Source organism: Penicillium concentricum (assembly GCF_028827145.1).
Source record: "Penicillium concentricum strain IBT 3081 chromosome Unknown utg000001l_segment0_segment0, whole genome shotgun sequence".
In the NCBI taxonomy this organism is placed as follows: Eukaryota; Fungi; Ascomycota; class Eurotiomycetes; order Eurotiales; family Aspergillaceae; genus Penicillium; species Penicillium concentricum.
In genome coordinates, this window is record NW_026622754.1 from 3,483,307 (window position 1) to 3,502,706 (window position 19,400).

A 19,400-nucleotide genomic window follows, 5' to 3' on the forward strand; every position below is an offset into this window, starting at 1 on the left:
AGCCTGCTGTTGCGGCGCCTTAGAAATTCCCAACGCTTTCCCAGTTATCACCACTGCGTAGGAACTCTTGCCCCTGGGAAAAGAAATTGGCAGCAAGAATAGAAAACTCATCATTAGACAGCGTCAAATGCTGCGGCGAGAGCAAAGGGTTTGTTGGGTAGTCCTGGCTAGGAAATGCGGTACCGAGAGATTGAGACCGAGGGTTTGGTATATCTTCTCCCTGGACACTCAACCGGAATGGCGCAGGCAAAGGTGATGTCTGGGATACTTCTGCGCCAGCAGAAGATGAACCAGCATAAAGCGACTCCCCGAATAGACGCCGGGCAGAGTCTGTGTCGCTGTTGGATGAGTATTCAAGGATTTCCCAGAATCGCGATAGATCGATTAGAAGGCTTTGATTTTGCGCGCCTGGGTCTGACTGGTAGGTTGCCGAGACTGCGTCTTCTAGTCGCTGTAATCTATGTGCCTGTTGATATGACAAATGAAGTGTTAGATTGTTGTTTTCACCTAAAAGAGACCTGAGAGGATGGAGGTTCATACCAGCCGAGCCATGTGCGGCCACCTTTCCCCTATGGTTTGTACAAACTTGACACACTTGGCGAATCTTTCACGCTTATGTTCTCTTATAGTCAAATCATCTGTGAAACTGAGTTGTAGCTCGATTGTAGCGACAACGGCGGCGCTGTAGCCTAGTAATGGATCTGATACTAGAAATGACTTCTCTTCAAAGCAGTTGATGAAGTGAATGATCCAGGTTGTATGCGAAGAGATCAAGTCCGAGGTATGCTGTAAAAATATCTCCGGGATAGTACTCCGGAAATTCCGAAGACTGAGCGAGAGAAGCAGCGGATGGTTGAGTAGACACAGGCTGGTATGATACATGAATTGATTCAGAAACCACGGGCCCCAATATTCACGATGTGCCTGTAATTCCTCGAGAGACCGTTCCGCGAGGTTGGCTGGCTTGAACCGGTGGATATATGGCATGCGCGTCTCGAGGTCCATTTGTAATGCGAGAATTTTCGAGTATTCGGAATGAGGAGACCATGGTGGGACATTGCTTGGGCGTCCGTGAAGGCGCACGTATCGTGCTGTCCTCGCGAACACTTCGCTCAGCATTACCACATATGCAATGATTCCTTCATCTTGCATGTCACTTCGCCGTATTTCGGCGGTTGATGGCCCCGGGGAGAGGAAGCGTGCTGGTCGTGCCGGGCTTCGGGGATATGGAGGGCCTCCGGCTTGGGGTATGTCCAGGATTGGGAAGTCACCACCGTGTAGCCGTTTGAGAAGACATATGCTCCAGAAGCAACGTCTGCGTTCTTCGCGAACTACGGTGCTGGTCGATGAACGCGGCTCTTGTCCGAGGTTGGCACATTGTGCAAGGTTCATTGCTAAGCTGCTGTGGATGCTAGAACGATGTGTATTGCCGTCTGGTAGATATTATTAGCCCAAATCTAAAGATTGAAAGCACGGGGCCCATACTCGTGAAGTCAACCAAGCTCAAAATACAGAGACATTGAAGTGTCGAAAGCTCCACTGGTCCTTCTGAGACTCTTTTCATAACGAGGCCCCGAGCAACTTCAGCATAGCCATTTATCAGGCTAGTGGAATCGGTCTTATTGAGGTGCGCGTATGAGAAGCGAAAGGCAAGTGCCAATATAGCAAAAAGAAGCTCTGCCTCGCGTGTTTGTAGACTGGAGAGAAAGCTATCCCTGAAGAAAAGAGGCAGAGGCTGAGAATCACAGTATAACAGATATAGCTCCGCAATGGGAATAATCTCCTCCCACGGTGGTAGAGTAATGGATGAACTTGGCATTGACAGCGTCACAGACGGAACATGAGATTCTGTGGGTATTTGTGGCTCACTCCTCGAGCTGCAGTATGTCTCTAAGAGTAAGTTATTGCTATTGCTTAACAGGGATCCTGTATGTTCTTACCCAAGTACATTCAAAACCTCTCCCACTTTGCTTTCAAGGCTTCGCAATCTATCTTCCTATGATGGAATTAGTATTTGGATAAAATCCAGTGGGGCTTGCATTCATAGGAAAAGAACTCACTAGAACGTGAGATGTTCGGGGTTCTGAATCATTCAGCCTTGGGCTCGACTCGGGAAGTGGCCGACGCCTTTCATCGGCATATAAACATTGTTGCCGCAGCCTGGCACACAGAGAACAGACCGGCTGCTCTCCAGGGCATTTGGCTTTCTTACGCCTGCAAAATTGGTTAACCGCTATATTTTCAAACAATTCAATAGTCACGATACCTGCAAGGCTCGCAGGCCTGACGAACCCGCTTGCTTGGTCTCTCCGAATAGGTGAAGCTCTCGTCTTCCATTGTTATATTCGCAATATTCAATATCAGGACGTACGGCTCTCAATGAGAACAGTCATCCTAGGAGCATCTATCGGGTATTTCAGGGCCCCAATTCACAGCTTATATCGAGATATAGATATTTTCAGTGCATGTTCTCACTTAAAGGGATATATGGATCCGAACAAGCAAAGCCGTTGTGTGTATTACCCGGAGACGGAAGTAAGACCATGAAATTGGCTTGTGAAACAGCTGAGTAATCAAATGGAAAGCACCGGGGCACCCGCCAGCCGTGGACGCGGCCCGCGGCGCCTGGGCCCTGGGGCTTAAATCCTGCGATGACCTTCTGCACGTTCACATCTACTAGCCTTAGCTATTATGAGCTTTTCTTGTGGTTGGTTGCACATACAACGTATGTCCTGGGCGGATAGGACTGAATGACCTTGTACGGCCTGAGTTAACCACGTCCGTCAAGAGATATACATTAGTCCTATGTCTCGCACTTCTTCTAGGACCTGTCTCACACAACCACCCAATCTCGAACTCCAACACAATTTAACATCTCGCAGATATTCAAATGAAGGTGCACATTTGAAACTGGAAATATCTGCTTTGACAAGACGGTGTTGATTGTGATGGCAGCTATACTTGAGACCTTGAGAGCCCCAAAAGCTTGCCACAGAAGTATCAAACAATCGGACGTACGCCACTATGTATATGGCTACGACAGACATGAAAGTACAACGTTCTGTACAAGGAGATTGTTAGTCTCCTATGTATGCCCGCCCAACCTTGGAATCGCCAAGGCAAGTCATGCGTCATCCATTTCGACCTTCACGGGATAAGATCTCTCCACTGCCGTACATGGATATGAGCAATGCTGTATTTAATGAGGTAGACAGCATTGTTACAGCCCCTTGGATGCTTAGCAGCTCCAATAAGAGCTAAAATATCCCCGCTTCGACTTGCTGCGAGTTATAGCACAACAATCTCTATTCTATCGAAGACAGTGCCAACCTAACTTGGGGCGGGGACCGAACGAGTACTTCTGTGAAACCAGGGAAACGATAAATATAGCAGCATCTCTTGGATTGGCGCTTGAATTGATCATATGTACAGCTCCAAATCTGCGTGGCTACCAATCCATCTAACCCCTTCCTGGAGTAGAAATACACCATACAAAAAACAACTGATGCCTAGCTTGAATAACCAACGAAACTGAAGATGGCATCATTTATCTCTGCCAGACTAAGTCTTGAGACCTATAATTTAGATCCAAGTCTTGTGGCCCTGTGAAGAAGTCAGCATGTGAACGTATTAAATCAGTTGCCCGTGCTTCTCGTCGGAGCATGAGCAATAGCGGGCTGGGTGAAACTAACGAGAACCATACGGCACATAGCGTAGGTAGTAGCTATTGTCGGTTAGTTTTCTATCCTCGACCGGATCTCGTATCGGAAGATGGGCCCACTCACCAGCACCGAGGCCGTAGACCGAGAGCAGGTAGGGGTACATGATGTAACCGGAGCGGGAGGTCTGCGAGATAATTCCAGTGTTAGTTTCTTGTTCTTTCTGAAGCTCAATTGAAGGCGTATGTGCCCCTTCCGGCGTGTACTGACCTTCCACCATTGGCGCTTGCCATCGTGGTTCTGGAAGAGACGCTGGTAGTAGGGCACACGGTTCTCACGGAACACGAAGCTAAACAGAGCCAATCAGTCAGTATAACTTGCAGTAATATGGCGGGATAGCAGGTCCCTGCAGCCGCATCAATCGCAATTGGACTCCGAAGATCGCGGGAGGAAATTCGGTGGTCGCACTCTCACGATCGGGTTTGTGCGGGGGCCGTTTATGCAGCGATTCGAAGGGAGCACGTACCCAGCCATGCGGGAGCTAGTAGCACGGAACATTTTCGCGGTTGGAAGCGAGGAAGGAGCGGGGATTTGAGGTACGACGTGGGCAAGATGGGGATGTGAAGTTGGTCCGGAATGAGCTGGATATCGTGTCACGTGCCGAGCATCACCTGATCGAATCAGACGTTGTATCTGGTCATCATCCCAAAAGGGGAAAGCGCCAGAAAAGTGCCCAGACGCGTATCAACTTTTGAATATTCGGCAACGAAGCTTTTGGATTGACGTCGGGAGCTCGAAGAAGGATGTTTGGCGTGGAGAATCTGCTTTCCCGACCTTCCTTTCTTAATCACTCATGCGCCCGGCGCTTCTGCGACTGTTGAAGAGGCCGTCCGCCGTCTCGATTCTTGACACACTCACAGCAACACCGGTCGGAATTGAGCAATTGGAGTACAGGTACAGGTGTCTACGATGTCATTCACGAAGCGCCAAACAAGAACTACTCGAGGAACCCGACAATAGCCCGACCCGGCATCAGCTTGAGGATCCATGCCGAGGGAAACGGCCATTCAGCTTTCCCGTCTACGACATTGAGGCCTCGAACGAACCAAATCCAATTGAGCCCACGCCTCTCGTGGAGCATCAAAAGAATAATAACACGACACAATGCCCTACCAAACTTTTGTCCCTCCGACCGGACAAGCTTGAATTCGAATCGGACGTCGGACACCTCAACAACATTGGAACGCGATTAGTGGACAACCCGGAGCATCGAAATAATCTCGATCTGTGGGAGGAGCTTCTTCGATACCGTCAGCGTCATTATGGTGACAATGGCACATTAGACATATGGGAAGGGTTGAGGGTCCGAGTGGATGGTGTACGGCTCCCAGTTGCAGGAGAGCAAGCGGACTTCTTTTGGCAGAGCTTTGTGGACATGGGATTGAGGCGTGAGCTTTTTCTTAAGGAGGTCCTTGACTATGCTGTCATTATACGAGAGCAACAAGGCAACCGATGGCCACAGCTGTATGAGCGCGTGGTAGGTGGGCTTCTTGAGCAAGGCTTGACGAAACGTGCGGTCGAATGCCACAAGAAGCTTCAAAACTCTCACTTAGCCGGTGCGAATGATGTGCTGAAAATCCTTCCCTCGGCGATCCGTTCTTCGTCTCTTCCGGCTGGCACGGAATTTGCGATTTCGGCTGACCTCGAGCGGTCGCCCTTGTCGCCGGGATTGCAGGCATTCCAAGCCATTTGCTCCACGACCCCCGATCATAATTTTTATGGCCCTGTCGTTGCAATGCTCATACGGCAAGGCCACGGAGAGGCGGCGATCTCAATGCATCATTTCCTTGCTCGACGTCAGGATCACCCACAGAGCCCAGACGAGATACAGCCGTTGCTGGAATATGTTGAGAAATTCGGGCTACGAAAAGAGTTCAATCGGCTCCGTGGCTATGTCAAAAAGCGGTTTGATACAGAAGCTTCGATTGATCAACCTGGCCCAATAGATACCACCCCAAAATCTGAGGAGAAGGGGTCACAGGACGAAAAACCCTTCAAAGATGACATCGGTGCTAAGCTGTTTGCTACTCGTGCTCTCAATTTCGATATGATCGTTGGTGGCTTGAAGATGCTCGGTGTATCAGAGATCGGCCATCGGACGTTGCGCGAACTAGCCACGAGAGCTCACGGCAACCAAGATCTTCTGGACAAGCTTAAAATACTTAAGCAGTCCGGAATTTCTATAGGAAGCAATGTCTTCTCGCGCTTAGTTCAAAAACTTGCAGCCCAAAACCGCGACATCCTTCTCTCCGACATCCTCCGCAGCGATCAGCATCCTGATACTCTCGAAGACAAGCGTATGCAGGAGTCAATGCTGGTATCTTACTACATGGCACGGGATTGGCGATTGTACAACATGACTCTAGCGGTATTAACGGAACTGTACCCGGGCGCACCGGACCTCTACGACATCCATTTTCGAAAGCATATCGCGGCCTGGGAATTGAGCGCGGCGTCCAAGGTTGCCGACGAGCTAGCCCTCCGTGGCCGGACTTTAGGCGAAGACAGCGTGGATTTCATGGCCGACCAGATTCTCACCCCTCGGCGAATGAACCATCGCCCGCCGCCGGGGCAACGCCTGTCTGCCGTCGACGAAGTGATCTTTATATTCAAGATTTTAAAGCGCGTGGTTCCTGCGGGAGGGTATGTCAGTGCTGCATTTTGGATTGAGATGCTCAAGCGTCTCGGTATGGCAGACGCATGGGCAGACTGGGATAAACTCCGAGAATGCTGTCAGTGGCTCGTCCGCCAATACGCTGAAAGCCCTGAGCTGAAGCCCAAACTGTCGCTTGATCCCACCAAGCAGCCCAACGGCCGCGATCGGCGGATGCTCGATCTGGTCTTCAATCCACAAATGCAAGCCGCCATCGTCTCCTGGGGTTTCACATTCCGAGTACTGGAGACCACCGCATCGAAATTCGCCATCGCCCCACCTAACTCCCAAACGGACGAAAAGCTCATTCCTTGGGTACGGGGGCTGATTTTACTTCGAGAGCTGGAACAATCCGGCCTTCGTCTTGACAAGCGGTTGATATCACAAGCAGTCCGCCACCGGCTGGCCATGCTCTACAGCCACCATGTTCTGTCAGCGCGACGCATGAACCGCATGCTGCGGCGGCGGAACCCATATCATCTGCAGCAAGTGTTGAACGATGTGTTCCAGGCCTGGGGCGATCCATCTCTCTTTGATGGGATGGAACAAAATTTGGAGCAGCTGGTGAATCCGCCAAGAGCGACCAGAACGAAACGACGAGCCCCGGGTATACGTTTGTCGCTTAAAGGACTATGAGACTTGCACTCCATGTATATTAGCAAATATGTAAATAATTGATCATAATACCCATACGAGAATCAGTGTACACGTAAGCCTTTCCTGACAATGATCGTCAAGGATCAATAAAAATTCATCTAACTCGTATATTACTATATATTACTATATATTGCTAATAGTTATGCCTAAAAGACCCGGGCTATGTCACAAGTAAATGGCCCAATGGCAGTGCAGCCCCGTTGTCGATCCACCGATCTAAGAATAGTTGAGACGGCAACGCGGCCTTGTAAACATTCTGTTTCTTATTTCTATCTCCTTTTCCTTTTATTTTCCTTGTTTATATTTGATTCTACAGACTATATTGGTTACATTTACATCATTTGTGTACAGTTATGCGAGTATTTAACTTCCTGGCATTGTTGCCCGTGGTCCTTGCGAACCCTTTGATTCAGAAGCGTACGACAGCATGCAACAACTCTCCTGATCTATGTTCCAAGTCCTATGGAGAAATCACACATCTCGGTGCCCACGACAGTCCCTTTGTGCGTGACGATAGCACCGGCAACTCGATAGCCGCCAACCAGTATGTTTACCTCCAAATTTCAATGATCACATGGCAGACTAACACCCGTTCTCCAGATACTATGACACTCCCACGCAACTATCAGCCGGTGTTCGATTAGTAACAGCCCAAGTCCACAAGAGCAACTCACAATGGCGTCTATGTCATTCCACTTGCGACCTACTCGATGCGGGGTTGCTGAGCGATTGGCTGAAGAAGATCAAGACATGGCTGGATGAGAATCCAAACGAGGGTGAGTTAGTTCGGTGAGGATATAGGGAGAGAGAGAGAAAGCTAACAGTCTCCAAAATAGTGATCACAATCCTCCTAGTCAACTCCGACGACGCCACAGCCTCCGATCTCAATACCGAATTTACGACAGCCAACATCACCGACTACGCCTACGAGCCAACCACCCCAGACACTGCCCCAACTACCTGGCCAACCCTACAAACCATGATTGATGACGGCAAGCGACTAGTCGTCTTCGTGGCCTCCCTAGACACCAGCGCTAGCTACCCATACTTAATGGACGAATGGAGCTACATCTGGGAGAATCCATACGACGTCAGCTCCGCTTCAAACTTCTCATGCTTGCCAGACCGACCGTCGGCATACAAAGATAACAGCGCATCGGCACTAGCAGCCAACCTCCTCCCACTGATGAACCACTTCCTTTACTCGAGCAGCCTCGCCATCATAGACGTGGAGTACCCGAACGCCAGCTACGTGGGGACGACGAACGGTGCGTCTGGCGGAGAGGGCAACCTGGGCACTGCGGCTACAGACTGTAAGAAGGCGTGGAATGGGCGACAACCTAGCTATATCATGGTGGACTTCTTCAACCGCGGACCGGCGATCGATACTGTCGATAACTTGAATAATGTTACCAATCCCGTTGGCCGCAAATCTGTCTCGACCTCGGCGGAATCGACCAGCGATGCTTCGTCGACGAGTAATGTGTTCAAGGCGCTGGTTGACTTGGCGGACTCGGCCAAATCGGGCACTTCGGTATCTATGGGAAACTGGATTTGGACTGGTGGGAACTGGGGGAATCTTCTCGGAGGGGGAATTTCCTTCTGAGCCGAGTGATTTGGCCTCGGTCTGTGTGTTTTTATCTTTTGGAGCGTTTATACGTTGTTTCTTGGATATTTTTGAGTCCTGTGGTATGGGGCCCTGGGTGGACGGTGCATCGATATCTGCATTCAAGGGCATGGCGTTTTGGATTAGAATTGGGATGGTTTTAACATTTTTCCCCCAGGAATATATGATATAGTCTTTACGAATGGAATGATTCAAAGTCAACTCGTGTTCAACTTCTACTCTAGTCTTTTCCCAATAACTTATGCACCTTGGTCACCTTATCCTCAAAGGACTGCACTTTATCAGTCCTGGAAACCATTAGCACATGGATTACTCCAACAAAACAAAACAAACAAACTCACCTCGACCCAACACGGATATCAGTATGGATCCGAACAATGCCTTTCTGATGAAGAATGGTATGTGCCTGTCCGATAACCTGATGAACCCGGTCCCAAGATCCTTCTACAAAAGCAAAGTCAGTAAATATAGAAATAGTGTTACACGGTCTTGTCAGCTCTCAGCTCTCTCCCTTGATTCCAGTTTCAGCCGCAGGGGCAGAACAGCTTATGAGGATGAGAGCAAGTTCCATTCAAATAGGATCCGGAACTGCGGATGCCGGGGGTAATATACAAAACTATGTTTTAGCTTCGAGACATGTATTCTATACGTACCGACAGTGGTGCCTGCGGAATGCATGACATACTTCAAGCCGCATGTTTCAATCAGCCGCTGGACGTCAGCGACTTGGTCAGCGACTGAGGGTGAAGAGGTGCCGATCTGACGGTTTTGTTAGCTATGTCGATAAAAAAAGACTTTTAGACTTACAGGGACCAGACAGAAATCGGCGACGCAGTGGGCAGGGGTCGGGATAGATGCCATATTGGTGAAAAATAGTGAAATAGTGGGATGGTGAAATGGCGGGGTAAAAAGGGAAGATCTAGGATTATATCTAAGTGTAGAGAGATGAGGTGAGGATGTGATCAGTGTGACATATATCCGCAGGGCTGAAACTTTGAAGATACCAAAAGTACATACGCATTTACATCTTTACACTCCTTTACACTCTTTTACACATTTATACCTTTACCGAACACTCGAGCCTCCTTATCATCTCACATCTGCAGACCGTCACTTGCTGCATCTCTACAGTTCGAGGCATATTTGCTGACCGCCATTGCCCCGATAAATGCGACTTCAACTTCACATCTTTTTTTTTGTTTTTTCTCTTCTAAAATTCCGAAGTTGAAGATCTTCATGAACTCCCAAGACTCTACTGCTGTGGTATGATCGACTCCAGGGGGTGCGCCACTCACTCTTATTGAGTCCCCACAACTAAACCCTGCTTTTTTTTTATGTCACCCCAGGTTTTTTGAATGTCGGGCTTCTTTGTCCGGAATCTCCGTCGAAATCTTCTTTCGGGCTGAGCTTTGTCCGTCTGCTCTACCAGTTGAATTTTTGCGCATCTCACTTTCATCGAAACTGATTGGATCTCCCGTGCCCAAGTGTGATCCAAACTCGGTTTAGCCCCTCTGGATCGGTTTTAAGCTCTCACTGGATGCATATCCATAATCTGCTGAAGAGAATTGTTTCGCATACATTCTCAACCTTTCGACCCTAGAAATCCATTCAAATCCATTATTTGTGGAGATACCTAACTTGTCCACTATCACGTCATGATCACAGATATAACTTGGAACTCCAGCCCAACACCCATTCCTCTAACGGATGACCAAACCAAATCTCCTTGAACTCCCCCTGGGAGTTCAACTCGTCTACCTGGCCGAGGGAGGAGCAAATGTGATTTATCGATTTGTCGGAAATCCAGTACTCGGCAAAAAAGACCCGAGGCCACTATCTCCATCTGCACTCGACGCAGATCGTTGCAACCTACCACCCCAATTCAAGGGAAAATTGCTCCGACTCCGCAAAGAAACTGCAGCCGACATCTCGTACAAAGAGATTGTCCAAAACTTCGATACTATCATCCGACCCTTATTTAACCCCGAAGAACTAGTCGACCAAACCCTCATCAGACTCCCAGAGGGTCTCCTCTCCAGCTGCAACGAGCAACTCCGGACTGCCGAACGAAACGGCGCGCGTCCAAAGAAGCGTCATGGCGGCTATCTCTGCGTCCATGAGCCATTCGGCCTCCTCATCACTGACATGACGACGGCCGGAGATCCCGGCGCTAGCCTGGCCGAGCTGAAACCCAAGTGGCTCATCCAGTCGCCATCAGCGCCTGCGACAGCGCATAGGTGTCGGACCTGTGCGCTGAGGGAGATGAAAAACCGCGAGGGGCAACTCCAAGGCCTAAAAGACCAGCGGTCGTTCTGTCCGTTGGATCTGGTATCGGAGCAATATGAGAATGTGCTGCGGGCGACAGGGTTGATCAAGGGCTGCAAGGATCGATCGCGATTAGCTCGGATTTTGTATCGCAACCCGATACTGCAGAGGCTGCAGTCACTACAGAAGACTGAAAGGGATGTCGGGCTGCAGGGTCCGGCAGCGCAGTCTCGGGAGATGTCGCTTGCGATGACTCTGCGGGACTGTACGATGTTTATCAAGGTGAGTCATGCTGCAAAACCAGGGGTTGTCGTTCCAGTCAAGATCAAGATTCTGTTGGGGAAACATCGTCCAGATTCGAATACTGACCTCCCCCACAGATCCCCCATGACGAAAAGTCACCCGTTCAAATTCGCCTTGGCGACCTCGATTTGAAGACAGGCGCCGGTGGAAAAGCTGGCTACTGGCGAGACCTGGAAACACAACTGATCAATCAGGGCTGGTATCGGGGAAGCAACAGAAGTCAAGATTCGGGCGAGTGCGCTTTACATAACCCGCGAAGACCCTCTCAGTCCCATTTATCATGAGACTATATCAACCTCGTTTGGAATGGCGGTTCGAGTTCTTGATGCATTGCATTTTTTTTAATGATTTGAGCAACGGCAAGGGATGCCGCGAGTCTGATTGGCGTGGCTCTGACTTGTATATTAATTCCTTTTTGACTTTATGATTTATTTCGGGGGGCTTTTTGGGGCTTTATCGTTTCACGGGTTGGACTTGGGCAAGGGTGGATTTCTGATATTATGCTTTAATGACTGCACGTTCGAATATGAACTATTAAAAAAAACCCTCTTGTATCGATAGGAGTCATTAAGCCTTAGCCACAAGCTCCCCAGGCTATCCTAAGCTAGCACTTTATAAAATAGGTACCTGTTTCTTGGATTCCCCCAGGGCTATATTGTAGGCCTGTTGAACCTGACGGCAGGTAGATCTGGCAGCTCTGTGTTCGGATCCTCTCAAACAAGGGCACCAAGGATGTCCTGGAATACCTGGGACGTATCCTGATTAGCAGCTTCTTTAGCATGCTGGTCTGCCTCTGTATTCCATTGTCCTGGAATACGCCAGAATTGAACCCGCATTCCTTTCTCATCCCACCGTTCCACCTCCCCGAGTAAACACTTCCAAAGAGCCTTATTTTTGACAGGCGCTCCCACTTTCGTCTTCCAGTTGTTCTGTACCCATTTTTTTTGGCCCACTTCGTCATACCCTCTACCACGTATTCCGAATCAGTAGCAATGACTAGACAAGTACAACCTTCGCCAGGCCAGTATCGAAATCGAGTAGCCGAAATGACAGCGCGCAATTCAGCCCGATTGCTTGTTTGCGGTTGCTCAATGCCCGTAGGACCTTGCTTCTCCAGCGGAAAGCTTATATAGCCACAAACTTGGGGGTCCCGCATAGTATTTCTGTAAACGAAACAACAACCGGCTCTTGGGTTTGCACCACCGTTGTCCAAGCACGCGCCATCTGTGTATACCGGGAATTGGTTGGTTTGGCCGCGACGAATGAACCGATATACAGGTGGACTGGCCCTCTCAGATCTGGTGAGTGGGAAAAGCGAGTTCGGCGTGTCACTTGGATTTGGGGGATTGAACTTGGTAGGGAAGATGCGCCCCGTGCCGACTGTGCACTCTTGGCCAGGGGCAAACACATTGCGAGGGGGCCCGACTTCATTGGAATCATCGGTGTCATCATCTGTATCGTCGCTATGGTCCGACGTTTCTGCATCTGAGAACTCGTCCATGAAGCTGTAGTCCACGGTGCAGTAGCCACAAATTACGAGTCTGTGTAAGTTGCAGACAAGGCGACCATTGGGAAGTGTCACAGGGTCATCTGAGCGCCAGGCCAGGTTGCTAATATTTTGAGATGTCTGAAAGACTCGGAATCCTAGGGGTAGATATAGAGTGTTGTAGATGTTGAGGGTTTGAGGTTAGGTAAACTTGATACGCAATGGGGGAAGAGAGGATCTATGTCTAGGGAATTGGGAAATTGGAAGATTGGATATGGCGGTCGAGGGGAATTACCTTGTTCTATATCCATCCATGGATGGTAGACTCCCGTATCCGTTCGTCTCGTTTCACCAGTATGCGGTTCTCTGCTTCTCAGACCTATTCCGCATTTCTAAGTAGATATTACTTAATTTCCTCTTTTGGCGTTCTCCTGCCATTTTTTTGAGTTGGGCACACCCTTTTAACTCCAAGGACGTCTTGAGCAGTCTATCTCGTCTCTCCAACCTCATTTTGACAAAAACATCAATATGGATAGATTCGCCCCCCTTCTTATAGTGTCATAAAGTGCCCTGGATCTTGGTTCGCATATCTTGCCATGGAGGATGCAAGAAATGTACGATGGAAAGTGTAAGAAGTCGTATCGACTCGGGTAGTCCTGGTTTCCCAACGTCTAAGGGATTCGATGATCACCTCCGATGGGAACCTGTTCTAACGCGATGTACTAGCTTCTTCAGTACCTGGACGAGAGCAATGGAATGAATGGCGTATCTTCTTAGAGAGGGTCAGAAATTAAAGTAGTCTTTGGGTGAAAGATGTCTTCTTTCTGGGGGAAAGAACTGGATTCGAAATAGAGAACTCTCTAAGGTCGTTCCTTCCTAGGATAAAAATGAGGTAATTGATACTATTCTGGAAGGCGCGATGTCTCCACCTGTGAGTATAAATCCCCCCTGGTTCTCGTCTTTCAGATTTACTCGAGTCCACATAAAAAGAATCAAGCACGAATACAGTGACACAAGTAACCCCCAATCTTCAAGACAATATGACATCCCCTCAATCGTCGATCCATATACAGTAATATCCCCCTTGTTTCAAAAGAGCTCTTAGGGTTAATGCATCTAAAGAGCCCCAAACAAGCTACCCAGCGGCAAGCTATCCTTTAATCCAGAGCTAGCGCTAGCTTTCGGCACGGGGGTGGACAAGCTAGGTGTCTGAGAGGGGAATGGGAATGCGAGGGGCGTGGCTGGCTTCTTCACCAGAGTGGGGATGGGCGTGCTAGATGGGCCTGGAGTTTGGCTGAAAGCGCCTAATCCACCGAGGGCATTGAGACCATTGATGCCGCTGAGGGGGAATTGGGCTGCGGCGTTGCTGCTCAGAGCTGTCAGGGTGGACAAGGTGAGGAGGATGTTGAAGTGCATTTTGGTTTGTGTGGAGTGGTGTTGGCGGACTTGAATTGTGGATGTCAACTGAGGATTTCTGGTTTTTTTGATAGGAAAGATATGCTGGAGGTGTATGGGATAAGATATAAATATGGAGAGGAGAGAGAGCAAGGAGGTCAACGGATTTGTATAAATCACACCGTATGATGGAAACGGAAACTAGATGAAGATCACGCTGCCTTTAATGGTGATCATTGATGATCAGTCTCAGCTCTGATACCAATTCGGTATTATCATTTCTTAGGGGTGGCTGTGATAGGCTGTAGGGATTGTTTTCGAGGAAAGGATTCTTATAGTTCGATGTTGGTCGTGCAGGAAGCATAAATTGAAGATCGGTGGCTATATCCCTGGATTAAGCATAGCATGTAACCTGCTGTTGGTCCCCTGAGCTCCTGCATATTTACGCGCATGAAATAAGCATGTTGGATGTATGCGAAGCAGATCAAGTTCGTTTCAGGATGTGATTGGTGGTCACATCACTTTATGTTGAAAGTAAGAGATTAGCGTCGTACCCCGAGGCATTTACAGTATATACGATAATCGAAGTACATGGTAAAATATATATAATTCTGCAATAGTACAAAATCTACAATACTGCAATATAGAGCATGGTCAGGATACCTGGAAGAGCCGAGAGATAATCTCCCCACTTCCCGATAAGCGCAGAATCACACTTCATCCAACTCCCCAAAATCACGTACAACACAAGATGGACCCCAAAGTCGGAATCGGCGTCTTCGTTTTCAACGCTGCAGGTAAATTCGTCATTGGCAAACGAAAGGGGAGTCTTGGCGCTGGTACGTGCATCCACACCTGGGCATACAACAAGCAATTATAAGTAATTATGAATGCTTATTTGAGATTAAAGGCACATGGGGCTTACCAGGCGGACACCTTGAATTTGGTGAATCCTTCGAGACCTGCGCCGCCCGTGAGACTCTCGAAGAAACAGGTCTGAAGATCCAGGATGTGCGGTTCCTGAATGCCACGAATTCAATCATGAAAGCAGAGAATAAGCACTACATTACCATTTTTATGGGTGGTGTCTGTGAGGAAAATGCTGATCCTCAGGTAAGTTGATATTTGCTTTTTCTATGCTATGTATCTTTATGTGAACTTGCTTTTTTTCGTGGCACCCTTCATTGCATATTCCCTTATTGTGGCTTTTTATCCTGCAGGAACGGAACGAGGATATGCAGCTTACTTGTTCCTGTAGATCCTTGAGCCGGAGAAGTGTGAAGGGTGGGAATGGATCTCATGGGATGAGTTGCGGGTGTATGGGGAGGAGATGAAGGCTGGGGTTGAGGGGAGGAAATTGTTTTTGCCTCTTTTGGAATTGTTTAGACAGCGACCGGATTTTCGGGTTTGAAATTTTCTATTAAGAAAACCACAGGTTTTTGCAGAGTCATGAGTTGGAGAAGATTTAGAGAATTACTGTGAAGGGCGAGAAGCGAGGCAAAAGAAATGAAAGGGAATCGACAAGTTGCCTTAATTGACATTGGCTTCCATCGGCAAACGGGAAAGAGATACAGTAGATGTTTCCCCAAAATCAGTAAGATTCCTTACAGATGTCGCACCTACTTTCAAGCGAATCAACTGGCAAGGAATTGCCCAGTTGGTACCAATCTCGCCAGTTTGCTCCTTCTTGCCAGTTCGCTCCATTCTTCGGCAAAGAATTCATCTACATACATTAAATTTCGGAAACGAATCTTCTATTCAAGTTGCTGATACTCAGACAATTTAACCAAGAGATATCACTCATCCTTTCAAATCGAAACACCTTGAAGCTTCGTCTCGACGTTTCCTTGACTGCAATATCGAGTCAATATCCAAATCAAATTAAGGGAAATGCCGGCCAGAATTTTCATCAGCAATGCGCTTAATCCTCACTCGCAGGACTATCCTCGAGAAGTATGATCGCATTGCCTCTTGCATCCACAATGGCAAGGCCCTGAGGGACCCAACCGCCGAGGCATGTCTAGGCACGATGGTTTGCCCACTTTTCCGAGTCACAATATGTTCCACCACTGCCTGGGAGACTTCCTTTGGATCCAGGAGTGGTTGACGGAAATCGGTTTTATATCTAGTGAAGCCTTCGATCATGGGAGTCCGAACCCAAAGGGGGTGAATGGAACTAGGTATTGTCAGTATGGTTTCTTTTGAAAGGCTTCCCCAAACTAACCTTGTCCGCACATTCGGGGCCTTGTACCAATATTTCAATTCTTGTCGAAGGCCTTCCTGGAAAGCAAGAGCGCTAGCCTTAGAACAAGCATAGTCCACCATCTCGCCTATAGTAACAAAACTTGCAACGCTCGCTACTGTAACGATATGGCCACGGTTCATACGGACCATATACGGAAGGAATTCTTTCAAGATGAGGAAATGAGAGATGATGTTGACATCGAATGTCTGACGCAATTTCTCCTCTGGCATTTCGAGGATGGTACCATGGTGGAAAACAGCAGCATTGTTCACAATAACAGTCGGCTCTCCGTGTGAATTTCTTATAGCAGCTCCCGTTTCAGAAAGAGATCTGGCTGATGTTATATCTGTTTGATAGAATGTGACGTTTTCTGGAAGGTCAAAGGTGGGCCGGTTGATATCGAGGACCACAACGCGTACTTTCTTGCGAGAAAGCTCTTCCATTATTTGTCTGCCAATACCCCCACTCCCGCCGGTCAAGAGGACTAGCTCATCTTCTGGGATCCATACCTCGGTGGCTTGGAAGTTATTCAGGACTCGTTCTGAGATGTTTGTGTGAAGGTAATAAAGGACCAGAGAGCTGATCAAAACACTCAAAGTTGTGATTATTGACGTATTCAAATAGTCAAACATGGTGTCAAAGGAGGTCCAAGAAGGAGAAATGGATACAAGTCAATGCCATGCAATTTCTTTTCGAGTTCTTCTACCTCTGATGTGCTGACCTAGTTGTAGTGCGGGGTTGTGTCATACTAGGATTAACTGTCATTTTTGCCGAGATTGTTGAGCTTTAGCGTACATTGTGATAAGGCGGTTACACTGACTACATATGTGTAACAGAAGTATGACATGCTACATTGAACTACCGGAGAGATATTTCTCTGCCCGCAAGTACAAATAGAGACTAGCTGGTATAGTTAAATATATGAGAGGCCTGAAGGGAAACGATAGTCTTCAACATATCATTATCTATGGACGAGAAACATGGAAAACTGGTATCAACTCAAGTAAACAGGCCGGAGAGACAAACCCTCTATCTTTCAATAAACCATGAAGCTTGGCGTCCCTCACCTCGTAAATTTATCTCTTTGACACCGGGCTATGATTCATTATATGGGACAGGCCAAATCGTAATCGAACCATCCGGTGAATCTCCCGGGGATGAATTAAAAACTGCGTTGGTATACTATGTCCGCATACTTGCAATCCGACAGCCTTTGGCATCATATGGAGATAACTATCCCGAAGAGGGCAAGCAAGGTACGACCTCTCATCCTATTCACATGTTGAGAGAGGCCTACCGAGAGGGCGACGACAAGGTTCATGGCTGAGATAGAATGTGTGATTGAAGAAGTTAAGGCTAGAGCTGTGGCCATGGCAATCTAACACAAAAGACCAAGGTAATGGCATACCACTGACAAAGGATGGCAATGTTGGCGCTCGATTTCTTAGCAAATGATAGCTTGGAGTCAGCAAAGCATGCTTCCCAGACTTGTACCTCGCCAAGATGCCGGTTTGATGTGGATATGTACCTACCTCTCCTAGGTAAGATATAATTAAGGAATTGAGAGCCATGTCCAGAGAGTAATGCCCGCGAAGATCCCCAAGAAGTAGATCAACATGTGGATATTATCATTAGAAGATGATAAACCTGTGAATGGAGCAATGTTAATTGACTACAATGTCGTTTCATAGTGTAGGTAGCTTGCCACTGTCGTAGTGCTGACTATCTGGAGGAACATGGTGATAGAGGTGGGTTTCCAGGCTAGATAATGTTTCTCTTTGCGGATTCTGTGTAAGAAGGAATTAATAGAATTATTGTAGCTCATCAATAGCCATAATAGATAGTGGGTATAAGATATATGTATAAGACAGTACTATAATAGCATGAAGATTCATGAGGGAAGAGGATTCACTCTTTTATAGTATGTGGCACGTATGCTTTTGTTTGCACAAAGCAACGGAACGTGCTAGAATCTTGGGGTAAATTGATAGAGACGATCAGCGCCTCAGATACCTGCCAAGCCCAAAACAAGAACTGGAAACACCTTGGCATTTGCTTGACTTGCTTGACTTATGCTTAGAACAACGAAGAACAAAGAGCCCAATCAACTTGAACCAAAAACCCAATCAGATACAATAACAGCAACAGTCGCAACCTGTACAAATGTCAGTCTCCACATCAAAAGCCCGACAGACTCAGGTACTCACCAAGGAAATATCAACTCCAGGCATTATAATGACATCCATAGCAGGCCGATACCCCTGCCTTGAGCCTCTCATCAAAGCCAATTTCTCATTATGATGAATACTCTCCCGAACTTCGGCAACCTTCCTATCTCCATCAACAATATCAAAAAGCGCCAGCGCATTTCCGTGTCGTTCAATATGCAAAGTAAGCATTTTCTCATCCATGCGTTTCCCGTCAAACGCAGCTGCATTCTCGAACGAAAGATCAAAATTCCCAGACGAAGCATTCCCCAATGTCCATCGCGGAGCACCAGTTGCTATTGTCGCAGTATCACATCCGGGCAAGCTCACCAACCAACTATTCGTCCATGACAATTTTCGATGTAGCTCGAAGAGTGGTAGACCCGAATGATCGCGAAACTCTCGACATGAGCGGTCAGTGTATTTGCGACCAGTGACCGTGAACTGTGGCGTGCCATCTTCTTCAGTAATTTTATATGCAACGGCGGAGTGGGGGCTGCCGAATGGTTTGAGCACGAGGGTGGTCTTTGAGCGCGCTATGTATTGGTTGCGGAAGGCGATGTCGCGATTTGGTGACCGGAGGGTCTTGCGGGGCTTTTGGGTGTATGTTTGCGATAGCCGGGCATTGGAGTAGTAGGTGTAGGACATGGCTGTTGGCACTGTTTATTCGTCGCAAGATATATGCGCTGGGCCTATGTTGGGTGGCTCTTTATACTTCCAGGGATAGGTTGTATGAGTGTATCTTGCGCTACATATTCTTGTTGCGGCATTTATATTGTCCAATACTTGATGATCTCAGAGCTGAGCCACATGCCAAGGATTTTACATGAAGCTATCCCCTCA

The 19,400-nt window shown here is 48.0% G+C and overlaps 11 protein-coding genes across 11 annotated transcripts; 4 read left to right on the top strand and 7 right to left on the bottom strand.

Moving 5' to 3' along the window:
* Window positions 1-19: 19 nt before the first annotated feature.
* Window positions 20-2,337, bottom strand: N7517_001309 (uncharacterized protein; the record flags this gene model as incomplete). Its single annotated transcript, XM_056719039.1, has 6 exons — window positions 20-466; window positions 541-1,433; window positions 1,486-1,877; window positions 1,941-1,996; window positions 2,061-2,214; window positions 2,267-2,337. 6 exons carry the CDS (start codon window positions 2,335-2,337, stop codon window positions 20-22), a joined length of 2,013 nt encoding a protein of 670 aa, XP_056583174.1.
* Window positions 2,338-3,582: 1,245 nt separating this feature from the next.
* On the bottom strand, window positions 3,583-4,217 carry N7517_001310 (cytochrome c oxidase subunit 7; the record flags this gene model as incomplete). The annotated part of the gene is made up of 5 exons (XM_056719040.1): window positions 3,583-3,603; window positions 3,693-3,724; window positions 3,786-3,846; window positions 3,930-4,008; window positions 4,186-4,217. 5 exons carry the CDS (start codon window positions 4,215-4,217, stop codon window positions 3,583-3,585), a joined length of 225 nt encoding a protein of 74 aa, XP_056583175.1.
* A 295-nt stretch (window positions 4,218-4,512) lies between these two features.
* N7517_001311 (uncharacterized protein) lies at window positions 4,513-7,008 on the top strand (the record flags this gene model as incomplete). Its single annotated transcript, XM_056719041.1, has 1 exon — window positions 4,513-7,008. One exon carries the CDS (start codon window positions 4,513-4,515, stop codon window positions 7,006-7,008), a length of 2,496 nt encoding a protein of 831 aa, XP_056583176.1.
* A 374-nt stretch (window positions 7,009-7,382) lies between these two features.
* N7517_001312 (uncharacterized protein) lies at window positions 7,383-8,635 on the top strand (the record flags this gene model as incomplete). Its single annotated transcript, XM_056719042.1, has 3 exons — window positions 7,383-7,573; window positions 7,630-7,805; window positions 7,866-8,635. The coding sequence occupies 3 exons, from the start codon at window positions 7,383-7,385 to the stop codon at window positions 8,633-8,635; spliced, it is 1,137 nt and encodes a 378-aa protein (XP_056583177.1).
* A 241-nt stretch (window positions 8,636-8,876) lies between these two features.
* Window positions 8,877-9,517, bottom strand: N7517_001313 (thiamine-binding protein; the record flags this gene model as incomplete). The annotated part of the gene is made up of 4 exons (XM_056719043.1): window positions 8,877-8,943; window positions 8,998-9,100; window positions 9,310-9,415; window positions 9,464-9,517. 4 exons carry the CDS (start codon window positions 9,515-9,517, stop codon window positions 8,877-8,879), a joined length of 330 nt encoding a protein of 109 aa, XP_056583178.1.
* Window positions 9,518-10,363: 846 nt separating this feature from the next.
* On the top strand, window positions 10,364-11,508 carry N7517_001314 (inositol-pentakisphosphate 2-kinase; the record flags this gene model as incomplete). Its single annotated transcript, XM_056719044.1, has 2 exons — window positions 10,364-11,203; window positions 11,302-11,508. 2 exons carry the CDS (start codon window positions 10,364-10,366, stop codon window positions 11,506-11,508), a joined length of 1,047 nt encoding a protein of 348 aa, XP_056583179.1.
* A 429-nt stretch (window positions 11,509-11,937) lies between these two features.
* N7517_001315 (uncharacterized protein) lies at window positions 11,938-12,725 on the bottom strand (the record flags this gene model as incomplete). The annotated part of the gene is made up of 2 exons (XM_056719045.1): window positions 11,938-12,153; window positions 12,195-12,725. The coding sequence occupies 2 exons, from the start codon at window positions 12,723-12,725 to the stop codon at window positions 11,938-11,940; spliced, it is 747 nt and encodes a 248-aa protein (XP_056583180.1).
* Window positions 12,726-13,826: 1,101 nt separating this feature from the next.
* Window positions 13,827-14,126, bottom strand: N7517_001316 (uncharacterized protein; the record flags this gene model as incomplete). Its single annotated transcript, XM_056719046.1, has 1 exon — window positions 13,827-14,126. One exon carries the CDS (start codon window positions 14,124-14,126, stop codon window positions 13,827-13,829), a length of 300 nt encoding a protein of 99 aa, XP_056583181.1.
* A 730-nt stretch (window positions 14,127-14,856) lies between these two features.
* N7517_001317 (nucleotide triphosphate diphosphatase NUDT15) lies at window positions 14,857-15,516 on the top strand (the record flags this gene model as incomplete). The annotated part of the gene is made up of 3 exons (XM_056719047.1): window positions 14,857-14,944; window positions 15,016-15,218; window positions 15,364-15,516. The coding sequence occupies 3 exons, from the start codon at window positions 14,857-14,859 to the stop codon at window positions 15,514-15,516; spliced, it is 444 nt and encodes a 147-aa protein (XP_056583182.1).
* A 470-nt stretch (window positions 15,517-15,986) lies between these two features.
* N7517_001318 (Short-chain dehydrogenase/reductase SDR) lies at window positions 15,987-16,982 on the bottom strand (the record flags this gene model as incomplete). Its single annotated transcript, XM_056719048.1, has 2 exons — window positions 15,987-16,281; window positions 16,330-16,982. The coding sequence occupies 2 exons, from the start codon at window positions 16,980-16,982 to the stop codon at window positions 15,987-15,989; spliced, it is 948 nt and encodes a 315-aa protein (XP_056583183.1).
* A 1,472-nt stretch (window positions 16,983-18,454) lies between these two features.
* Window positions 18,455-19,205, bottom strand: N7517_001319 (uncharacterized protein; the record flags this gene model as incomplete). The annotated part of the gene is made up of 2 exons (XM_056719049.1): window positions 18,455-18,505; window positions 18,558-19,205. The coding sequence occupies 2 exons, from the start codon at window positions 19,203-19,205 to the stop codon at window positions 18,455-18,457; spliced, it is 699 nt and encodes a 232-aa protein (XP_056583184.1).
* Window positions 19,206-19,400: the final 195 nt, after the last annotated feature.